General features: G+C 41.5%; 1 protein-coding gene across 1 annotated transcript in view; it reads left to right on the top strand.

The window, feature by feature from the left end:
- The window catches only part of LOC145417831 (insulin-like growth factor 1 receptor), a 331,769-nt gene that overhangs the window by 199,326 nt on the left and 114,443 nt on the right, over nucleotides 1-18,000 (top strand). The window contains exon 4 of the mRNA XM_080286452.1: nucleotides 13,449-13,462. Within this exon, the coding sequence (XP_080142578.1) occupies nucleotides 13,449-13,462 (14 nt within the window). The remainder of the gene's footprint in view (nucleotides 1-13,448; nucleotides 13,463-18,000) is intronic.

Genomic DNA, 18,000 nt, shown 5'->3' with positions numbered 1-18,000 from the left:
GTCACTCAGCCATACTGCAGAACTTCTGGCTATCAGAATTCTTTCATTCCCCGAACTGCATCTCTCTGGAACTCGCTTCCCCAGAGTTGTTTCCCTCCAAACTTCAACCTACTGCTGTTCAAGTCTAACTGTTGCAGATATTTTATGAACAGAGGACACCAGTAATCTGGTGCATGGATTTGTTTTTTTTTTATTCATTTGTTTTTCCTTCCTCTGTTCTGTTACATATATAAAAAAAAAAAGTGATGCAAACAGATATATATGTCATCCTCGATCAGGTTGTGAAATTTGATGTCCAAGGAAACCTCTTGAGATGGATACAGGGTTACCTTCATAACAGAGCCTCGTGTGCCCCTTTTAAGGGAGCATGTAGCTCCTCCATGCCCTTTAAACTCGGCACTCCGCAAGGTGGTGTTCTAAGCCCGTTTCTTTTAAATATTCTTATGTACCGGTTACTGTCACTTCTTCCCGAAATTCCTGGAACCACTGGTACCTGTTAGGCTGATGATAACTGCAATCACTCCACCTCTGCAGAATGCTTCGTTCAGTCATTCTGCCAGTCATCTTCCACTTGTGGCTTCATCCTCTCAACAGAAAAAAGTAGAATCTTCTCTCTCTGCAAACCACAAACACTTCCTGAATTCACTGGAAGAAATAGTATCATCCCCCTGTGGAGGTAGTACCTATAACTGGGTGCACCTGTACAATTTACCCCAACCATACCTGTAAGACATGTTCATCCAATTGACCGAGACCTCCTAAATTGACTGCAACAGCACTTTCATCCTCTCAAGTGGCTTACCAACAATGCTGCCGGAATCTCTATCCATGTGGCCAGAACTATGTACAGTGTATTCATGTGGTTGGTTGTCAATTACCTCTCCCCTGTTGTCAGTCAACTCCCGAAGACATCCTTAGTACTCACTGACAAATCTCAGAACAAAGTAATGAGATACATCCTGGGCTGTCCTATTTCCACTGGAATAGTGGACATGCAAACTGAACTTAATCTTCCCTCCCTTGTTGAGAGAATATATACTAATGTCTCTTACTTCAGAGCAAAATGCTTTGATTCTTCTCATCTTGTCACTTACTTTTCTTATGTCATCAGAACCTCACATGATCCTGTTGCACCCCGACTACCACTTTGGCGCGGCTTCTGCACCATTGTTAATACAGTCGAAAATTCAGTACGTTCTCAGTTGAGTTTAGAATATCAATACATTTAACAGTACCCTCACCTTGGTACTGTGTTCTCTCAGGCCAGGCTCCAGAGAGGACGTTTTCTTGGTACGACTTTATATGTAGTACAAGAGTATATTGGTTTTCAGACAATAATGTAGGCAATATAAGCGTTGTTCACGCACCAAACACATCAACATATGGCACCTTCCTTTATGACGTTACCGCCTCATCGCTTCTGCTTGTTTCTTCCTCTGGCTTGTTTCTTCCTTTGTCCTCCACCTCGGGAATCACTTTCTCCTTGAATTTCATCATAGGAGAGACCATGGTGTACATGCCTTTACTGGTCAGGTCACTGATAACAGGTGAGTTGCCAAGAAAATGGCGTGGGGGGGAGGGGGGTCAGGTGGGGCCAGGCAATATCCCTGCCTGGCATTGGGTAGAGGAAGGTCTCCCACATATGCCTACCAAATATTATGCGTGAAATTTGAAAAATGTGCAAATGACGGACCTTGCAATTGCAAAACGTATCGATACATTGTCGGTTGTCACCGTGACAAAATGTGGCAGCATATCCATAAGTTGTCGGGTCACCTCAGGTTAATATTCCCCTGGCTAAAGTGGATCATGGTCCACCTCTCCTCAGGATTCCACATCTTGAAGTCTTCTTTATTCCTACCTCCAAGGCAGACCTAAAACTCCTTCAGAAAAAAAAATAGCTTTGGAGACCATTACAAGATTTTCTTCCTCAGTTAGTGCTGCACACCATTTCTCCATCGACGGTTCCCTGCAAGCAGATGGGGGTGTTGGATATGCCATCTACTCACCCGATTTGAACCCTCTGAAGGGAGGCTGGGTTGTTATTGCCTACTGTAAGCTACAGGGACTACTGGAAGCAGTTAGTTTCCTCTCTCAGAGAAGACTAATTGGTGTAGTTATCTATGACTCTCAGTCTGCCCTTCAAGCCATGTTGTCTCCAAAACCCACATGCCACTGCTTAGTTCAACAAATTTTATGCCACTTAGTTTCAGCTCGAAAATTCTCTTACCATGCACTTCTTGTTGATTCCTTTGTCAGAACTTCAGCCAATGATGCTGTTGACCTCCTCGTGAAAAATGCCTGTGAACTGCCTCTGCCTGATGATGCTACATCCTCCCTCCTTTGCTAGAAAATGAGGATACATTCAGCCACTCTTCTCCCTACACTCCACTGCAGGAATGCTGAACTGATTCAGACTGTGTCCAGCCGACTCTACGACAACTTCCGCTTATCTACTCCCAAGTATCCTTGACATGGACCGATGGTTCGCAGGCACGATGTTGTGTCTGCTCGACCTCGGCTAGGATATCACCCTGTCTGGCAAGTTTCTGAGGCAAAGGACGTGTCTCCCTTTTCCTGGAAACTGTGTGACTCTCTTAACGCCAACAGCCATCAGCATTACTGCCTTGAGTGTCCCTCAGTAAGGGACATTCTGCCTCAAGAACAGTCCCTGACTGTTCTGTGTGATTATCTACTCACAGTCATTTAGATATCATTCTCATGCGACATCCACACTTTGGTTGTTGCCAACTTCTGTATTTTAAACTCCAGTACATTTATGTAACAAAATAACGTTCCCTGCAAGACAGGAGTTCCTCAGTACATAATACTTTGATGGATGCTGATTCCTGTGTTGTAAACTCCAGTATACCTATTTAACAAAACAGTGTGCCCTGTGAGACATGAGCTCCTCTGTATATAATACTTTGGTTGATGCTAACTCCTCTCTTGTAAACTGCAGTATTATGTATGTAACAAAACAGCATGCCTTGTGAGACACGAGTTCCTTTATACATAATACTATGGGGGATACTAACTTCTGTACTGTAAACTCCAATATATCCGTGTAACAAATCAGCGTCCCCTGCGAGACACGAGTTCCCTTGTACATAATACTGTACTTTGGTTGATGCTGACTGCTGTTTGGTAAACTCCAGTATTTTATCTCTAATAAAACAGCATGCCCAGCGAGACACGAGTTCCATTATACCATAATTCATTGGTGGATGCCAACTTCTGTATAGTAAACTCCAATATACCTGTGTAAGAAGACACTGTGCAATGCAAGACACGAGTTCCTCTGTACATAACACTTTGGTGGATGGTAACTCCTGCATTGTAAACTCTAATATATCTGAGTAACAAAACAGTGTGCCCTGCGAGTCAAGAGTTCCTGTGTACATAATATTTGGCCTCATGGTCCTGCTACTGAGTATATCGGCCCTTGGGCGTAATAAAGTGATTGAAACAAAACAAAAATATGTACAGTCGGAAACCTTGGCCAGCCCAAAGGTGAGGACCGGGTTTCTTTCTAAACGGAGACCCACATAAACTATCCCGGGCCAAAACACGCACCAACACACGTTCTGAAACCTTCGAAGCCTCTAGTACCAGTAAGTCATTTTGCTTGTACAATAATATGTTACCTTTTCATATGGAAGAAATCATATTATGATGTGTAGTTTAAAAACACAATAGTATGGAACGTCATACTCGAAAAATGACATAAAAACAAACATGGAAATGAACATTCACTGCGTTATCAGGAAGATTCGATGCATCTCCATACCATCCATCCATCACCCAACAATCGTGTGTGTGTGTGTGTGTGTGTGTGTGTGTGTGTGTGTGTGTGTGTGTAATTCACCGGGTTTGTCAGGATCACTTGTTGGTCGTGATCGTCAGCTTTTTACCCTCCCGGAAGGGAGCTGAGAGCTCATGTAGTCCGATCTAAGGGCAAGGCTGTGACCTTCACACACGCACACACCCGTCCCCTTGCTCAAGGGGGACAGTAACCACCCACTTCGTCAGTGAAACTTTTCACAACCTGAGCGAGGCGCGAACTCTCGTCCACCAGTTGGCAAGCGAGAACGTTACCACTGCACCAGTGAGTGGTGTGTGTGTGTGTGTGTGTGTGTTCTTACCTAATTGTTCTTACCTAATTGTATCTTTACAGGAATGAGTCAAGCTCGTACTGTCCCGTGTCTTAAACCATATTTATCGTACATATCCTAAAATTTGTGAATTGTTTTGGCACACACTATTTCATTCGGTAGTGCATTCCATTGATCAATTGCTCTGTTTGAGAAACTGAATTTCTTTACGTGTTTATCACCTCTCTTCTTATGCATTTTTTTGCAGTGTCCTCTTGCTGATGCTTCTCCATATGTTAAGTGATCATTTATGTCTATTTTCTCCTTCCCTGATATGCACTTATATAGCATTATCGTGTCACCTCTTTTCCTTCTCTCCTGTAGTGTTGGTAGATTCAGTTTATTTAGTCTTTCTTCGTGTGTGTGTGTGTGTGTGTGTGTGTGTGTGTGTGTGTAAAAGCCATTTTTATCCTATTTTATCCAAACCTGGTGGAAGGGTTTAGTGCCTGCGGATGAGAAACTTTTTTTTTTTTTAATAGTTTAACTGGAATCAGGTCAAGGTGACAGGGTTAAGTTAAAGCCTTACCTAACAAAGTAAACTCGAACAAAAAACAAAACAAAATCAGTTTAGACTAACCTTCGGGAAAGGGTTCAGGGTAAGGCAAGAATGAAGTGACTAAACTTTAAGAATAGGCAGTCAAGTCATGGTCACGGTACGAACAGAATTCTGCCTATATGTCAGTTTAGATCTTTTTGTTAACAAATTTGGTGGATGGGTTGAAGATTCCCCAAGTGTATTATATATATATATATATATATATATATATATATATATATATATATAATATATATATATATATATATATATATATATATATATATATATATATATATATATATATATATATATATATATATATATATATATATATATAATATATATATATATATATATATATATATATATATATATATATATACATATATATATATATATATATATATATATATATATATATATATATATATATATATATATATATATATATATATATATATATATATATATATTTGTAAAGTGTGGAAGGTAAAATATGAAGGTCACATGTCAAGGTCGACTTAAACAGCTTTTATCATATATACACCAAACTTTGTGGAAGGGTTGGTGATAAGGCAAGACTATAAAGATTTGATGGAGAATAATCAGTCAGGGATCAAGGTCATGGGGAAAGGCGAAGACAAAGTCACAGGGCAAGGACAACTCGAACAGTTTTGTTCTGAGTTGAATAAAAGAGTTTAATTTTGAAAACAGCTAAAACCCAGCATCATAGGACAAGCTTAAATTTCGAAATGCGTGTCTGTGTGTAAAGAAAGCAACTCATACAATTTTGGTCTGATTTGAATGAACCTTGTTAGATGTGTGACCAGTAGAGTGTTTGCCTTTTTTTGCCGAGGCAATGCCGGGTATCTTTGCAGCCCAATTTTTGGCATGAACTCACTTGACCTCCAGGTCGGACACAGACTATGTGAGATTCACCTTCGAGGTCATTTATGTAACTGGTCGAAGGCCATTTGAGGTCACCAGTAATACGTGCATGAATGACTTGACCCAGCAGCCCAGGCTTTGGCATGGAGACTCACATGACCTCTAATTCGGACATAGGCTATGTGAGGTTGACCCCCGAGGTCATTTGAGTTCACAAGTAATAGCAAACAAGTGTGCACAAATACTGTTCGGTAGTCTGTGAAAGCTGAAACGGAAAGTTCCTGGACCTATTATAATCCCTCCTCAAAAACATACTAGGTACATGGTCTTCCCGGAGTAGAAAGAAATCTTGACTCGGAATAAATAGGACTAGAGTGTTCGCCTTTTTGGCCGGGGCAACGTCGTGCACCTCTGCTAGTAATTCATAAATGGCAGTAGAAAATGGAGTGTCAAAAGAAGCCATATTAATTTTAAAATGCAGAAATAAGCCAGAATAAGAAACTTACCTATATCAAGATGCAAAACTGAACAATAGATCCATGTAAGGAACGGAATCGTATCGTTTACATCAATGTTGCTCAACCAAAGGTCCGCGGAGAACAACCAGGGGTCCGCGAAATGGGTGAGTAATTTAACTGAATGTGTGTCCTTACCTAATTGTATCTTTACAGGAATGAGTCAAGCTCGTACTTTCCCGTGTCTTAAACCATTTTTATCGTACATATCCTTAAATTCATGAATTGTTTTGACACACTATTTCATTCGGTAGTGCATTCCACTGATCAGTTGCCCTATTTGGGAAACTAAATTTCCTTACGTCTTTATCGCCTCTCTTTTTCTGCAGTTTTCTGCAGTGTCTTCATGCTGATGCATCCCCATAGGTTATGTAATAATTTATGTCTATTTTCTCCTTCCCTGATATGCATTTATATAGCATAATCATGTCTCCTCTTTTCCTTCTCTCCTGTAGTGTAGGCAGATTCAGTTTTTCTAGTCTTTCTTCGTAGCTTAGATCCCTTAAGCTTGGTACCCATCTTGTAGCGGCCCTTTGAACTTTTTGAATCTTATCTATGTGTTTTGTGGGATGAGGACTCCAGACTACTGATGCATACTCCAGGGTTGGTCTGATGCATGATGTTATTATCTTTCTTAGCATGTCTTCATGAGAATAGCATTCACATACATAAGTATGTGAATGCTGTTCTCATGTTTGCAAGCAGTGTATACATGTTACGTACCTTCTCACTAATGTGGTCAGACGGATATAGTCTGTTAGTAATAATCACACTGAGGTCCTTCTCCCTTTCTGATGTGTGAAGGGTTTTATTTCCTAACTTATAATCCCAATCAGGTCTTTTTCCACGTTTACCAAACTTGATTACACGACACTTGTCCACATTGAATTCCATTTGCCATGTATTGCTCCATTCATGAAGTGTATTTAATACTTCTTGTAGCTCTTTACAAGAGTCTGCATTAGTAACTGTCTTTAGTATTTTTTCATCAGCAGCAAACATGTTTAGATTGCTTCCATTTCCAGTGTTGCCATCTATGTAATTTATATACACTACTGTAAAAACATGATTGGTGCCAACACTGAGCCCTGTGGAGCTCTGCTAGTCACTTCCCTCCATGATGAGTAACTTCTCCTTAGTACTGTTCTCATTTCTCTTTTTTTAAAAGAAAATTTTGCATCCAACAATACAGTTTGCCTCGGATTCCTCCTTGATGGTACAGTTTCCATAAAAGTCTTTGGTGCGGTACTCTGTCAAGTGCTTTCTTAAATCTAAATAGATACTGTCCACCCATCCTTCTCATTTCTGTAATGTTTCTGTTACTCTTTCATAGTAGCTCAACAGATTAGTAACACAGGATTTTCCTTTTCTGAAACCAAGCTGTCTTTGTTATAATATTGTGTTCATCTAGATGATTTACCCAAACTTTTCTTATCAGTTTTTCTAATGCCTTGCTTACAACACTGGATAGTGATACTGGTTCGTAGCTGAGTGGATTTTGTCTATTCCCTTTCTTCAATAAGGGAACAGTATTTGCCTTCTTCCAAATATCAGTTAGTTTGCTTTATCTCAAGGATTTCTTGAAAATTAAAAATGATGGTTTACTTAACTCCTTTGCACATTCATGTAGCACCCAACATGAAATTTTATCAGGACCATGTGCTTTTCCTTTGTCTAATTTACTTAACTCCTCCTGTATTTCTTTTCCTGATATTTGTATATCTGGTAATATGTGTGGGCATGCATGTTCCATATCATCCCTCTCAAAATTATTTTCTTCTGTAAAAACTGATTGGAAATTCTTATTTAGTGCTTCACAAATATCCTTCTCTTGTGTATAGGTGATTCCCTCATCCGTAATGGATTGTATTTTATCTTTTACCTTTGTTTTGCTTCTGATGTAGCTGTAAAATAGCTTCGGTTGATCACTACTTTTATTTATGATATCCTCCTCAAACTGTTTTTGGGCTTCCCTCCTTATTCTTGTATAATCATTTCTTGCCTGTTTATTGTTGTTATATGCCCTCTCACTATTGTGTCTTCTGTATCTATTCCATGACAAATCTCTTTTTTCTTTTGATTTTTACATTCTGTATCGAACCATTTCTTTATTTTCTTATCTGCTTCTTTGTGCTGTGGAATGTACTTCTCGACTCCTGTTTCATAAAGTTCACAGAATTTTTTATATATAGCATTTAAATCTTGTCCTCTAAGCTCCTTTTCCCAATCTGTTTCTAAGACGTACTTCTTCAGGTCATGATGGTTTCCCTTTTTATAATTTAGGCTTTTTTTGTAACTTTCATTGCTGTTAACTGTGTCATATGCAATCCTGAAGTTGCAGTTTAGTATTATATGGTCGCTTTTGCCGAATGGAGGATGATACATTAAATTGTCAATATCGTTTTCTTGCCTAGTAAATATAAGATCTAGCGCTGAGGGTACATCGAGTCCTCTTTTTCTGATGCTTTCTCTTACATGTTGCGTTAGGAAAAACTCCTGCACGAGATCCAGGAGCTTTTGGTCCCAACATCTTTCTTGGTTTATTATATCTAGAGTATTCCAATTTATAGTTGTATTAATATCTCCAGTTAATATAATTCTTTCCAATTTCTCTTCCATTCTATGTAGTAATGCTCTTAAACTCTGAATTGTACTCTTTGCCAGATCCTCATATTCGTCTCTTTCCCATGTGTTTGATCTGGGTGGCATGTACAAATTGGCTACAATTACTTTCCCTTCAGATGTATTGATCTCTACTGCAATCAGTTCTGCTTGTGAGGGTATATCTATTTCTATTTCTTTGACTTTTAGATTTTTCTTTAATGTTATAATTCCTCCTCCTTTTTTTTAAGTTCCTGTCTCTTCTCCATTTACTGTATTCCTCTAAGTTTGTCATTTGATATCCTTGGTGTTAATTTTGTTTCAGTTAGGCATATTATATGTGGTTCATTTTCTCTGATATAATCATTCATCTCTAATAATTTAGATACCATTCCATCCACATTTGAATACATCAGCTTAATCATCTTATTTACATACTTGTCATGACTTGGTTCTACTACCTTCCTCTTTTTTATTCCCTCCTGTTTATGTACCACTTTCGAACCTGCATTCCGATTACTTTATAGAACAATGTATTTTTCTCCTACTCTGATCTTTCGTTCTTTGTTTTTGCTTCCTCCCTCTTCACTATTAGTAATTCCAGTTCTTTTTGAGTTAGGCGTCTTTTTATCCATACATTTATGAATTCCTCTTTTTCCATGAGTTTCTTTGCATTTTTTAATATCTCCTCCACAGTGTTAGCACTCTGGAAGGTTATCTTTAGATGCATTGACTTACTTCTCTCATATTTCCCTAACCTTTTGTGTTCCTCTATGAATTTATTACTGATTTCCTCTGATACTTCCTTCAATATGCTCATTACATTTACCATCTCCTTTTTGTCTCTCGAAATCTTGTTTCTTATTTCTCTTCTTCTATACCAGTGATTACTTAAATTTGTTGATGTCTACTGAATCTCTGACCAATTTAGGATTGTTTTGGATTATTCTTTTCACTTCTTTTTTAATGCTTTTTTCTTCCACCCTTGTTACTAAGTCTTTCTTTACTTCCACCATTTCAGCATAAGCGGTTTCCACATCACTTTTGTAGCTTTGTACCGCTTCATATACCTGTGTTATCTTCTCAATATCACTGCTCTGCTCTATCAGATTGCTTACCTGCCTAATTGTCTCTGTATCATATTTGAACTGTTCCATAATACTTCGTGGTTGACTACTTGCCATTTCACTAATTTTCCTCCTAAGTGAACCCACCTCCACTGTTAGCTCATCTATTGTTGTGTCTTTCTTGTTGACTTCCTTTCCTAATTTTTCTATTTCTTCCTTCTGTAAGTGCAACTGTTTCTTAATTTCATCCATTTCATTCTGAAAAGCCATCTCTAGTCAGTTTACTCGTTCTACCAGTTTATTGTAATTCTCCATTTCAACCAGTTCTTGGTAGAAATCATCATCCTGATTTCTATCTTTATTCCTTTTCTTTTCCAAATTTCCTTTACTAAAGTAGGTGGCCATCATGCAGTACTAAGAGCACTGATTCTACTTAGACTACATTCCCTGGTGCAGAGTCGCAGACAAAACAACTGATCAGCTGATTTTGCGCATTCTTGCGCTACTTTGTTTTCTTTACTATTTGAACAATCTTACTAAATTTTTTTTTTTTTTTTTTTTTTTAATGACACCATTTCAGAGCTTGACTCATATAAAGATACTAATTTAGATATAGCCTAGTGTGTGTGTGTGTGTGTGTGTGTGTGTGTGTGTGTGTGTGTGTGTGTGTGTGTGTGTGTTTTCTCCCTGAGAAAGTAACACTAATTTCATGTCATTTTTACGTTAACGTTCATTATCAGGAGATTAAAGAAAGATTAATTCAGTCATTTCAAATTATAATTCAACTTTTTCCTGTGATGCAAATATAAAAAATATCAAATGGAAAAAGTGAAACAACAGATTTTGGATAATAGTGACAAGTGTTTCTTCCTAGGGAAGCTGTAAACGTGAAAGTGGGACCGCATGTGCCTGAAATTAAATGCTGGCTAAAAGTATTTAATGGATAACCTGACTTAGTTAATGCAATTTCATTTTGAAGCAACAATTTTTAGGTGCTGGCCGATTTGTGGGTAGCCAGCAATATGTTCATCATAAAATCGAGTTTAACTTTGTAGTGATTGCAGTTTATACCGTGGTAGTGTTACTAGTCATTCAAGTACATTAGACTAAGGATGAGCTCCACACTTATCACTCATGTTTGCCATATACTGAGGGACAATTTCTACCCCACTGTGAGATCTGTGATGCAGTGTTATCTTTAAGTTATATCATCCTGCTCTGTCGGTGATATATCCATGAACCTGCATCACTTATTAATTAACCGTTTTGCTTATGATAAATTTTAATAAATTTTGTGTTCCACAACACATCATCTTCCCACCCTCCGCCGCCTGGTGCGCGCTCCAAAAAAGTGTATTCTCGGCATATTTTTACCATCCAAACATTTATTTTGCTACAAAACCCACATATCCCTATTCATCAATGTTTATTCTACTTGATAAGCAAAAAAACAAAAAACAAAAATGCACACTACACATACTGTACATTGCAGTGGTGTGAATAATCATTCGGGAATATTCATCTCACTTCCCAACACCATAACTCGAATGTTTACTGATCTGCCTGTACATGTTATTCATCATTGGAAAGAGAATTTTATTAGCTTTGAAATGGAATCGTTGGCATTTTGATACAAAGTATGGTTTTCGAGTTATAAGCGAAAAGTAAAACCTATTTCCAACAGACATCATATTTTTTATTTGGGGAGCTCTAGCAAAATAAACTTTTCTTGGCAGTGTTATGTTTTTATTTCATCATATGCAGAATTTCATGGGCTTTCATTTGAAACCAGAACGGTTCCCCTACGTCTCATTGTTTTCCAAGAAAAATGCAAAAACTATGGTGCACCCACCCACGCACTGAACCGCCGTCAGCTGCGGTCACTTACGTTATTTTCCCATAGCGCACAAACATTTCTGTGCTTTGCTAGGTATGCATTTTTTGGTTTGATTCCAACTACTATTATAAAATTACATCTGGTTTTCTTTATAGGCCTCTCAAAAACCACACATGAGCACTACACCTGTTGCTAGCAACTGAAACTGAAGCTGTGCTTATTTCTTAGTCATTTGTATTGATGTAAAGAACAATATATGTGTATGTGTAAATATACTGACATATAGGTAAATAGATAAGTAAGAAAAGAAAATCACTTACTTTCCAGTGGCGATGATGTTCCTGCAGGTCCAGATGGGTTTGGAGGTGAGGAATTTTGTACTGTGTGTGTGTGTGTGTGTGTGTGTGTGTGTACTCCAGTAGTAAAGGTATCGCTCTGCATGGTACCACTTGAAACAGTCACCCATGCAAAGCAGCACATCACATACAGGACACATGTTCCTTGTGTCCTTCCTCACCCCCAACCTGAAACACAAGGTACACCTGAGCCTCTCTCGCCTGGTGGTGGCCCAGAGTGCGGTCCAAAATGATGTTGTCGTCTATCACCTGGCAATGCTTGATTGGATGCCCTCGTGCTGCTCTGAGGTCCTTTCATGCGGGGGGGGGGGGGGGCAGCTGCAGGCCCAGGCATGGTTTCTCCTGACAGACCAGCAACTGTAGGTGGTTGTAGTGCTGGCACCCATGATGGGCCTCTTGCAGGCAGTGCTGGTGGTGGTGGTGATGGCACCTGTGATGGGCCTGGTGCAGGTGATCCTGGTGGCGATGGGACTCATGGTGGTCCTCCTGCTGGCAGTGCTGGTGCTGGTGGTGGCTGGACCCATCCTGGCGCTGGTGCCTGTGCCTGCTGGGTGCCAGGTCTTGGTGGTGTTGACCATTGGGTAGGAAGATCTGGGGCGTGGTGAATTACATGTCCAGATGTGGGCCAGTCCTCTTCATGGAAATGCAGAAGACCATACATGATCTGCTCCATGAATTCAAGGAGAGTTACTGTCCTGCGTCTGTTCTTTTTGTACAAGGCAAACGCGTTGAAGAGTGCTATGTGGACGAAGTAGGTGATCTTCATCCACTTCATAGTTTGCGGTTGGATGGGGTAGTACTGGACCATCTGATCGAAATGATCCGCCCCACCCATGTACCTCCTGTAGTCTTCCACTATGGCAGGCTTGTTGACAACCTTCTCCACATAGGTTGTCCGCCCGTCATTATCCCCCACCTTCCCTCGAACCCCCCTTCAGAATGGTGTCGGCACTGTGGAAGGTGGACACCATGTCGACAATGCGCTTGTCTTTCCACAGCAAGACGAGCACATTGTCCTTGTGCCTGTATGCCATGCACCCCTCGGGCAGGCTCTTAGCCCTGGTGATGGCCTGCTGCTGGTGTGGCGCTCCTCTAGGCAGCCGTAGGGTCCCACACACGTAAATGCCTGCTGTGAAGAGTCGTTCACACAGAGCTACAGTACTTTAATAGTTGTCCATGAACAACTTATAGCCCTAGTCCTTCAACGATTTCTCGAGGCCCCACACAGTGTTCTCGAGACCCATGTAGACCTTGAGGTTCCAAATGTAGCCTGAGGATGACAGCCACCATGTAGAGCTTGATGGCTTACTTTCTGGGCTTCTGGGGGTTGTAGACGTGGAAGGACAGCTTGCCCTTCCACCTCAGAGAGCCATCATCAATGCTGAGATGCTCCTCGGGTTGGTATGTTGACTGGAGCCACTGAAGGAGGTACTCCATGACCATGAAGACACGAATGAGCCGATCTTGGTTGTCCTGGAGTATGGTGAACGAGTTGAAGGTGTGGAAGTGCTTCAGGATGGCGTTGAAGTGCCTTCCACTCATTGCCCACCTGAGCCTTGGGTAGTCGTTCAACTCAGAACTCCTCCAATAGTGATGTATGGTGGGCATGTGCACGACCCCCATGAACAGGTACAACCCCAGGAACATAGCCATCTCCTCTTCATTACAGGTGAACCAGGCATCCAGCTGAATCCCCAGGAATGTGGCGTACTGGTTGATTCCCACGGTGAGATATGACAACTCGCAAGTGAAGAAGAACTGGAAGAACTGCAGTGGAGTTGTTGGGATATCCACCTTGATCCCTGGGGAGCCAGTGAATGGCCTGTGGTTTGATGTGAACGGGCCATTGCTCCACCTGGGATCCTCTTCAGCAGCGCTGGTGGCTGTGGCAGTGGATCGGCCTGCCGACACCCTTCGGCCTGCCCTCTGACCCCTTGGACATCCCTCGTGTCCAGGCAGTGGACCACGGCGCCCTCGTCTAGGAGGGGACGGCTTGGACGAGGATGAGACAGCGGGCTCTGGGGACACCATTCTCCTTGGCCTGGCCGGCGAGGATGTCACCATAGCATCCTGAACAGCAGACTTGGGTGGAGAGCCATGGTCACATACGATGGCCAGGCTTCCGGTAACACTGCTTGGCCATGGGGCAGAGGGGCCTGGAGATGGAGAGCCGACAAAGACAGCACTGGGACCAGCATGTCGTAGAGGTGGGGAGCGCTTTGTGGTGAGGCCGGCCGCCGATGGTGGTGGTGTCTCCTGTGGTGGAAGGCAGCAGGGCAGCTCCACTTGCTGGCCAGAAGGCTTGAGCTCAATCTCCTCCATCCCAGAATGGTCACTCTCACTGTCGCTCTCTGACTCGATCTCGTCGAGGAGTCTTCTATATTGCTCTGGTGCCAAACCCCGTTTCATCTTTGCAAAGGACTCTTATGTCGTTGCAAGCCAACTGGCGAATGAATTGCTGTGTTAGGTTCATGAGCTGAAATAAAGCAATCAAGATATTGTATTCACAGCCAGCCAAGAATTTTGCTCAACACTGGCACAATGCAAGGATTCAAGATATACGTGTATGTCCTTGAAAAACATCGTCTGCTACACCTGACTTAGCACACAGGTAGGAGCCACCTACGTGACATACGGAACACGTGCATGTACTTTCCTGCTGCACTACACTGTATTTCTTATAGAGTGATTGATTTGGTTGTCTCGTGAAAAAAAAAAAAAAAAAAAAACGTAAACAGTGCTGCGTGGTCTCCTAAGAAAAATATCGTCTCCCACACCTTAGATAGCACAAAGGTAGCGAAATCCAACATGACATACAAAGGACGTGCATGTACTTTAGTGGTGAAATATACTGTATTTGTCATAAAGTGATTGATTTGGTTATGTCTCATGTGAAAAAAACAAACAGTGCAGTATGGTCTCGTAAGAAAAATATTGTCTCCCACACCTGAGTTAGCGCAAAGGTAGTGAAATCCAACGTGACATAGAGAGCACATGCATGTACTTTAGTGGTGAAATATACTGTATTTCTCATAAAGTGATTGATTTGATTGTCTCATGTGTAAACAACACGTAAACAGTGCACCGCGTGCTCGTAACAGATTCTCATGTGCAAGACAGGAAGCGCTACCTTTGAGGTGTAGATGATATTTTCCTTATGAGAACACGCTGCACTGTTTATGTGTTTTTTTTTCACATGATACATAACCAAATCCATCACTTTATGAAAAATACAGTATATTTCACCACTAAGAGTACATGCCCGTGTTCCATATGTCACGTTGCACTTCGCTACCTTCACGTTAACTCAGGTGTAGGAGACGATATTTTCCTTACGAGAACATGCTGCACTGTTTACGTGTTTTTTCACACGACACATAACCAGATCTGTCACTTTATGAAAAATACAGTGTATTTCACCATTAAAGTACATGCTTGTGTTCCATATGTCACACTGGATTTCGCTACCTTTGCACTAACACAGGTGTGGGAGACGATATTTTTCTAACGAGACCACGCTACTCTGTTTATGAGTTTTTTTCAGATGAGACATAACCAAGTCTATCACTTTATGCGAAACAGTACATTTCTATCTATCTATCTATTGCCAGACGCCTCAATCCCGTTCGGGGTGGCCACAAACAAATCGCCTCCAAGTCGCCCTGTCCCCCGCCATTTCACTGCCCTGCTCCCAACTCACACACCCCTCTCTCATATACCTCTTCACCCCATCCTCCATCTCATCCTCGGCCTCCCCCTCCCTCTTCCCCCCTCCACGTCACTCACATACACTCTCTTCGTCAGTCTTTCACCCTCCATCCTTTCCACATGGCCAAACCACCTCAGTGTATTCCCCCTTACGCTTCCTATCACATCCACATCCACACCACAACGCTCTTTTATATCCTTATTTATCAGCCTGTCTCTCCATCTGACTCCACAGGCTCCTCTTAAATAACTCATTTCCACTGCTCTCACTCTTGACTTGTGTCCTTCCAGCAACGTCTAAGCTTCACTTTCATACGTTAGAGCTGGTATCACAATACTGTCATGTAGTAACTTTTTCCCTACCATGCTCACTTCCCTGTTTCTTATCACTGCTTTCAGGAACCAGCAACCTTTCTTCCCTGCTGTACCCTTTCAAGCACTTCACCCTCCAAACCTCCATCCTTACTCATCACACTACCCAAGTACTTAAACGTACTCACATTTTCCAATTCCTCACCATCCAAGCTCGCTGTACATTCACTGACTTCACCTCTCTCAAAGACCATCACTTTACTCTTCCCTACATTCACCTTTAGATTCCGTTTCTTACACACTCTCCCAAACTCATTCACCAAGCCTTGCAGCTCTCCTTCGTCTTCACTCAACAACACAGTATCATCTGGAAACAACAGTACAGGGAGTTTCCAAACACTACCCTCTCTCACCAGGGCCACTCCAACATCAACTACCCTACCTTGTACCTCTTTTATTACCCTATCCATGTACAGTACAGATTGAACAACCATGGAGACATGACACATCCCTGTTTCAATCCAACCTTCAAAGAGAAATATTCACTCAGTTCACCATCCACATGCACTGCAGCCGTAGCACCATCATACATACTCTTCGCAGCATTCAACAGCTTCCCATCTACTCCATATATTCTTAATACTTTCCACGATCCTTGTCTATCCACCCTGTCGTATGCTTTCTCCAAATCCATGAAAGTCGCTTACAACTTCTTTCCCTTCTCTAGAAACTTTTCCAATAAAGATCTAAGAATGAATATCTGATCTACACAGCCTCTTCCCTTCCTAAAGCCTCCCTGTTCTTCTCGAACTAATTCCTCTGTTCTTTCTCTAACTCTGTCAATAAGTATCCTACCATACACTTTTCCTATTATACTAAGAAGACAAATGCCCCTATGATTACCACACACTTCTTTTTCCCCTTTTCCTTTGTACAAGGGAATAATTATACCTGACTTCCAGTCCTCCGGGACTTTACCTTCCTCCCATGCCAATCTGCACATTTTCCACATCCATTCTACAACTATCTCTGCCCCATGCTTCAGCATTTCACCACACACTCCATCAATTCCTGGGGCTTTCTCCAATTTAACTTTCTTCATTGCTTCCACAACTTGTATCCTACTGATTTCTTCCTGTCTTCTCACCTCTCTCCTACTCCAGCCATTCCCCAGCCACTTATACTTGCATTACTTCCATCCTCTATGTTCAACAATTCCTTAAAGTGTTCTCTCCATCTGCTCATTTTTTCTCCCTTCACTAGTAATCTACCATTTTTATCTTTCACTCACCTGCTAACTTCACTTCCACCTTGTCTTACTCTTTTTACCTCTTTCCAGAACATTTTCTTACATTCCCTCCACTTTGCACTCAAATTCCTTCCAATTTCCTCATCCACTCTCTTCTTACTCTCTCTTACTAATCTTTTCACCTCTCTCTTTCTTTCTACATATAACTCTCTCTTCCGCCTCTCAACTTCTTCCACGCCCCTATTTCTCATCCATTCATTGTATGCTTTCTTCTTTTGTGCCACAGCCTCTCTCACCTCTTCATTCCATCACGCTGTTCCTTGCACCCCCCTCTGTCTTCTCTTCATCCCACACACCACATCACATGCTGCACATATTTCTTCTGTGAATATCCTGCACACACCTTCCACGTCCCCCACCTGCTCCAATTCATATTTGCCCAATCGTTCCTCCACTTCTCTCTTATACTCTGCCTTTTTCTCATCCTCTTGTAACCTTTCCACTCTCGTTACAAATACTCCTTCCCGTCCTTCCCTTCTTTTTATTTCTCCATCGTCTTTGGATCTTGATTCTGGCCACCACCAAGGAGTGGTCAGAAAGTCCACTCCCCCAACCTCTATAAGCTCTTGCATCCATTACACATCTTCGCATCCTTTCATCCACACACACATAATCAATCATTGCCTTCCTTTCATTCAGTTCACCACCCACCCGTCTCATCACCCGCCATGTATACCTGTGGATCATTTTGTGCCTGAAGAGGGTATTGGCTGTC

The sequence above is a fragment of the Coenobita brevimanus genome, chromosome 111 (assembly GCF_032717465.1).
Source record: "Coenobita brevimanus isolate Jiangsu-jjx chromosome 111, ASM3271746v2, whole genome shotgun sequence".
In the NCBI taxonomy this organism is placed as follows: domain Eukaryota; kingdom Metazoa; phylum Arthropoda; class Malacostraca; order Decapoda; family Coenobitidae; genus Coenobita; species Coenobita brevimanus.
Note: the sequence above shows the minus strand (reverse complement) of the source record. Positions and strands in the feature narration are given on the sequence as shown.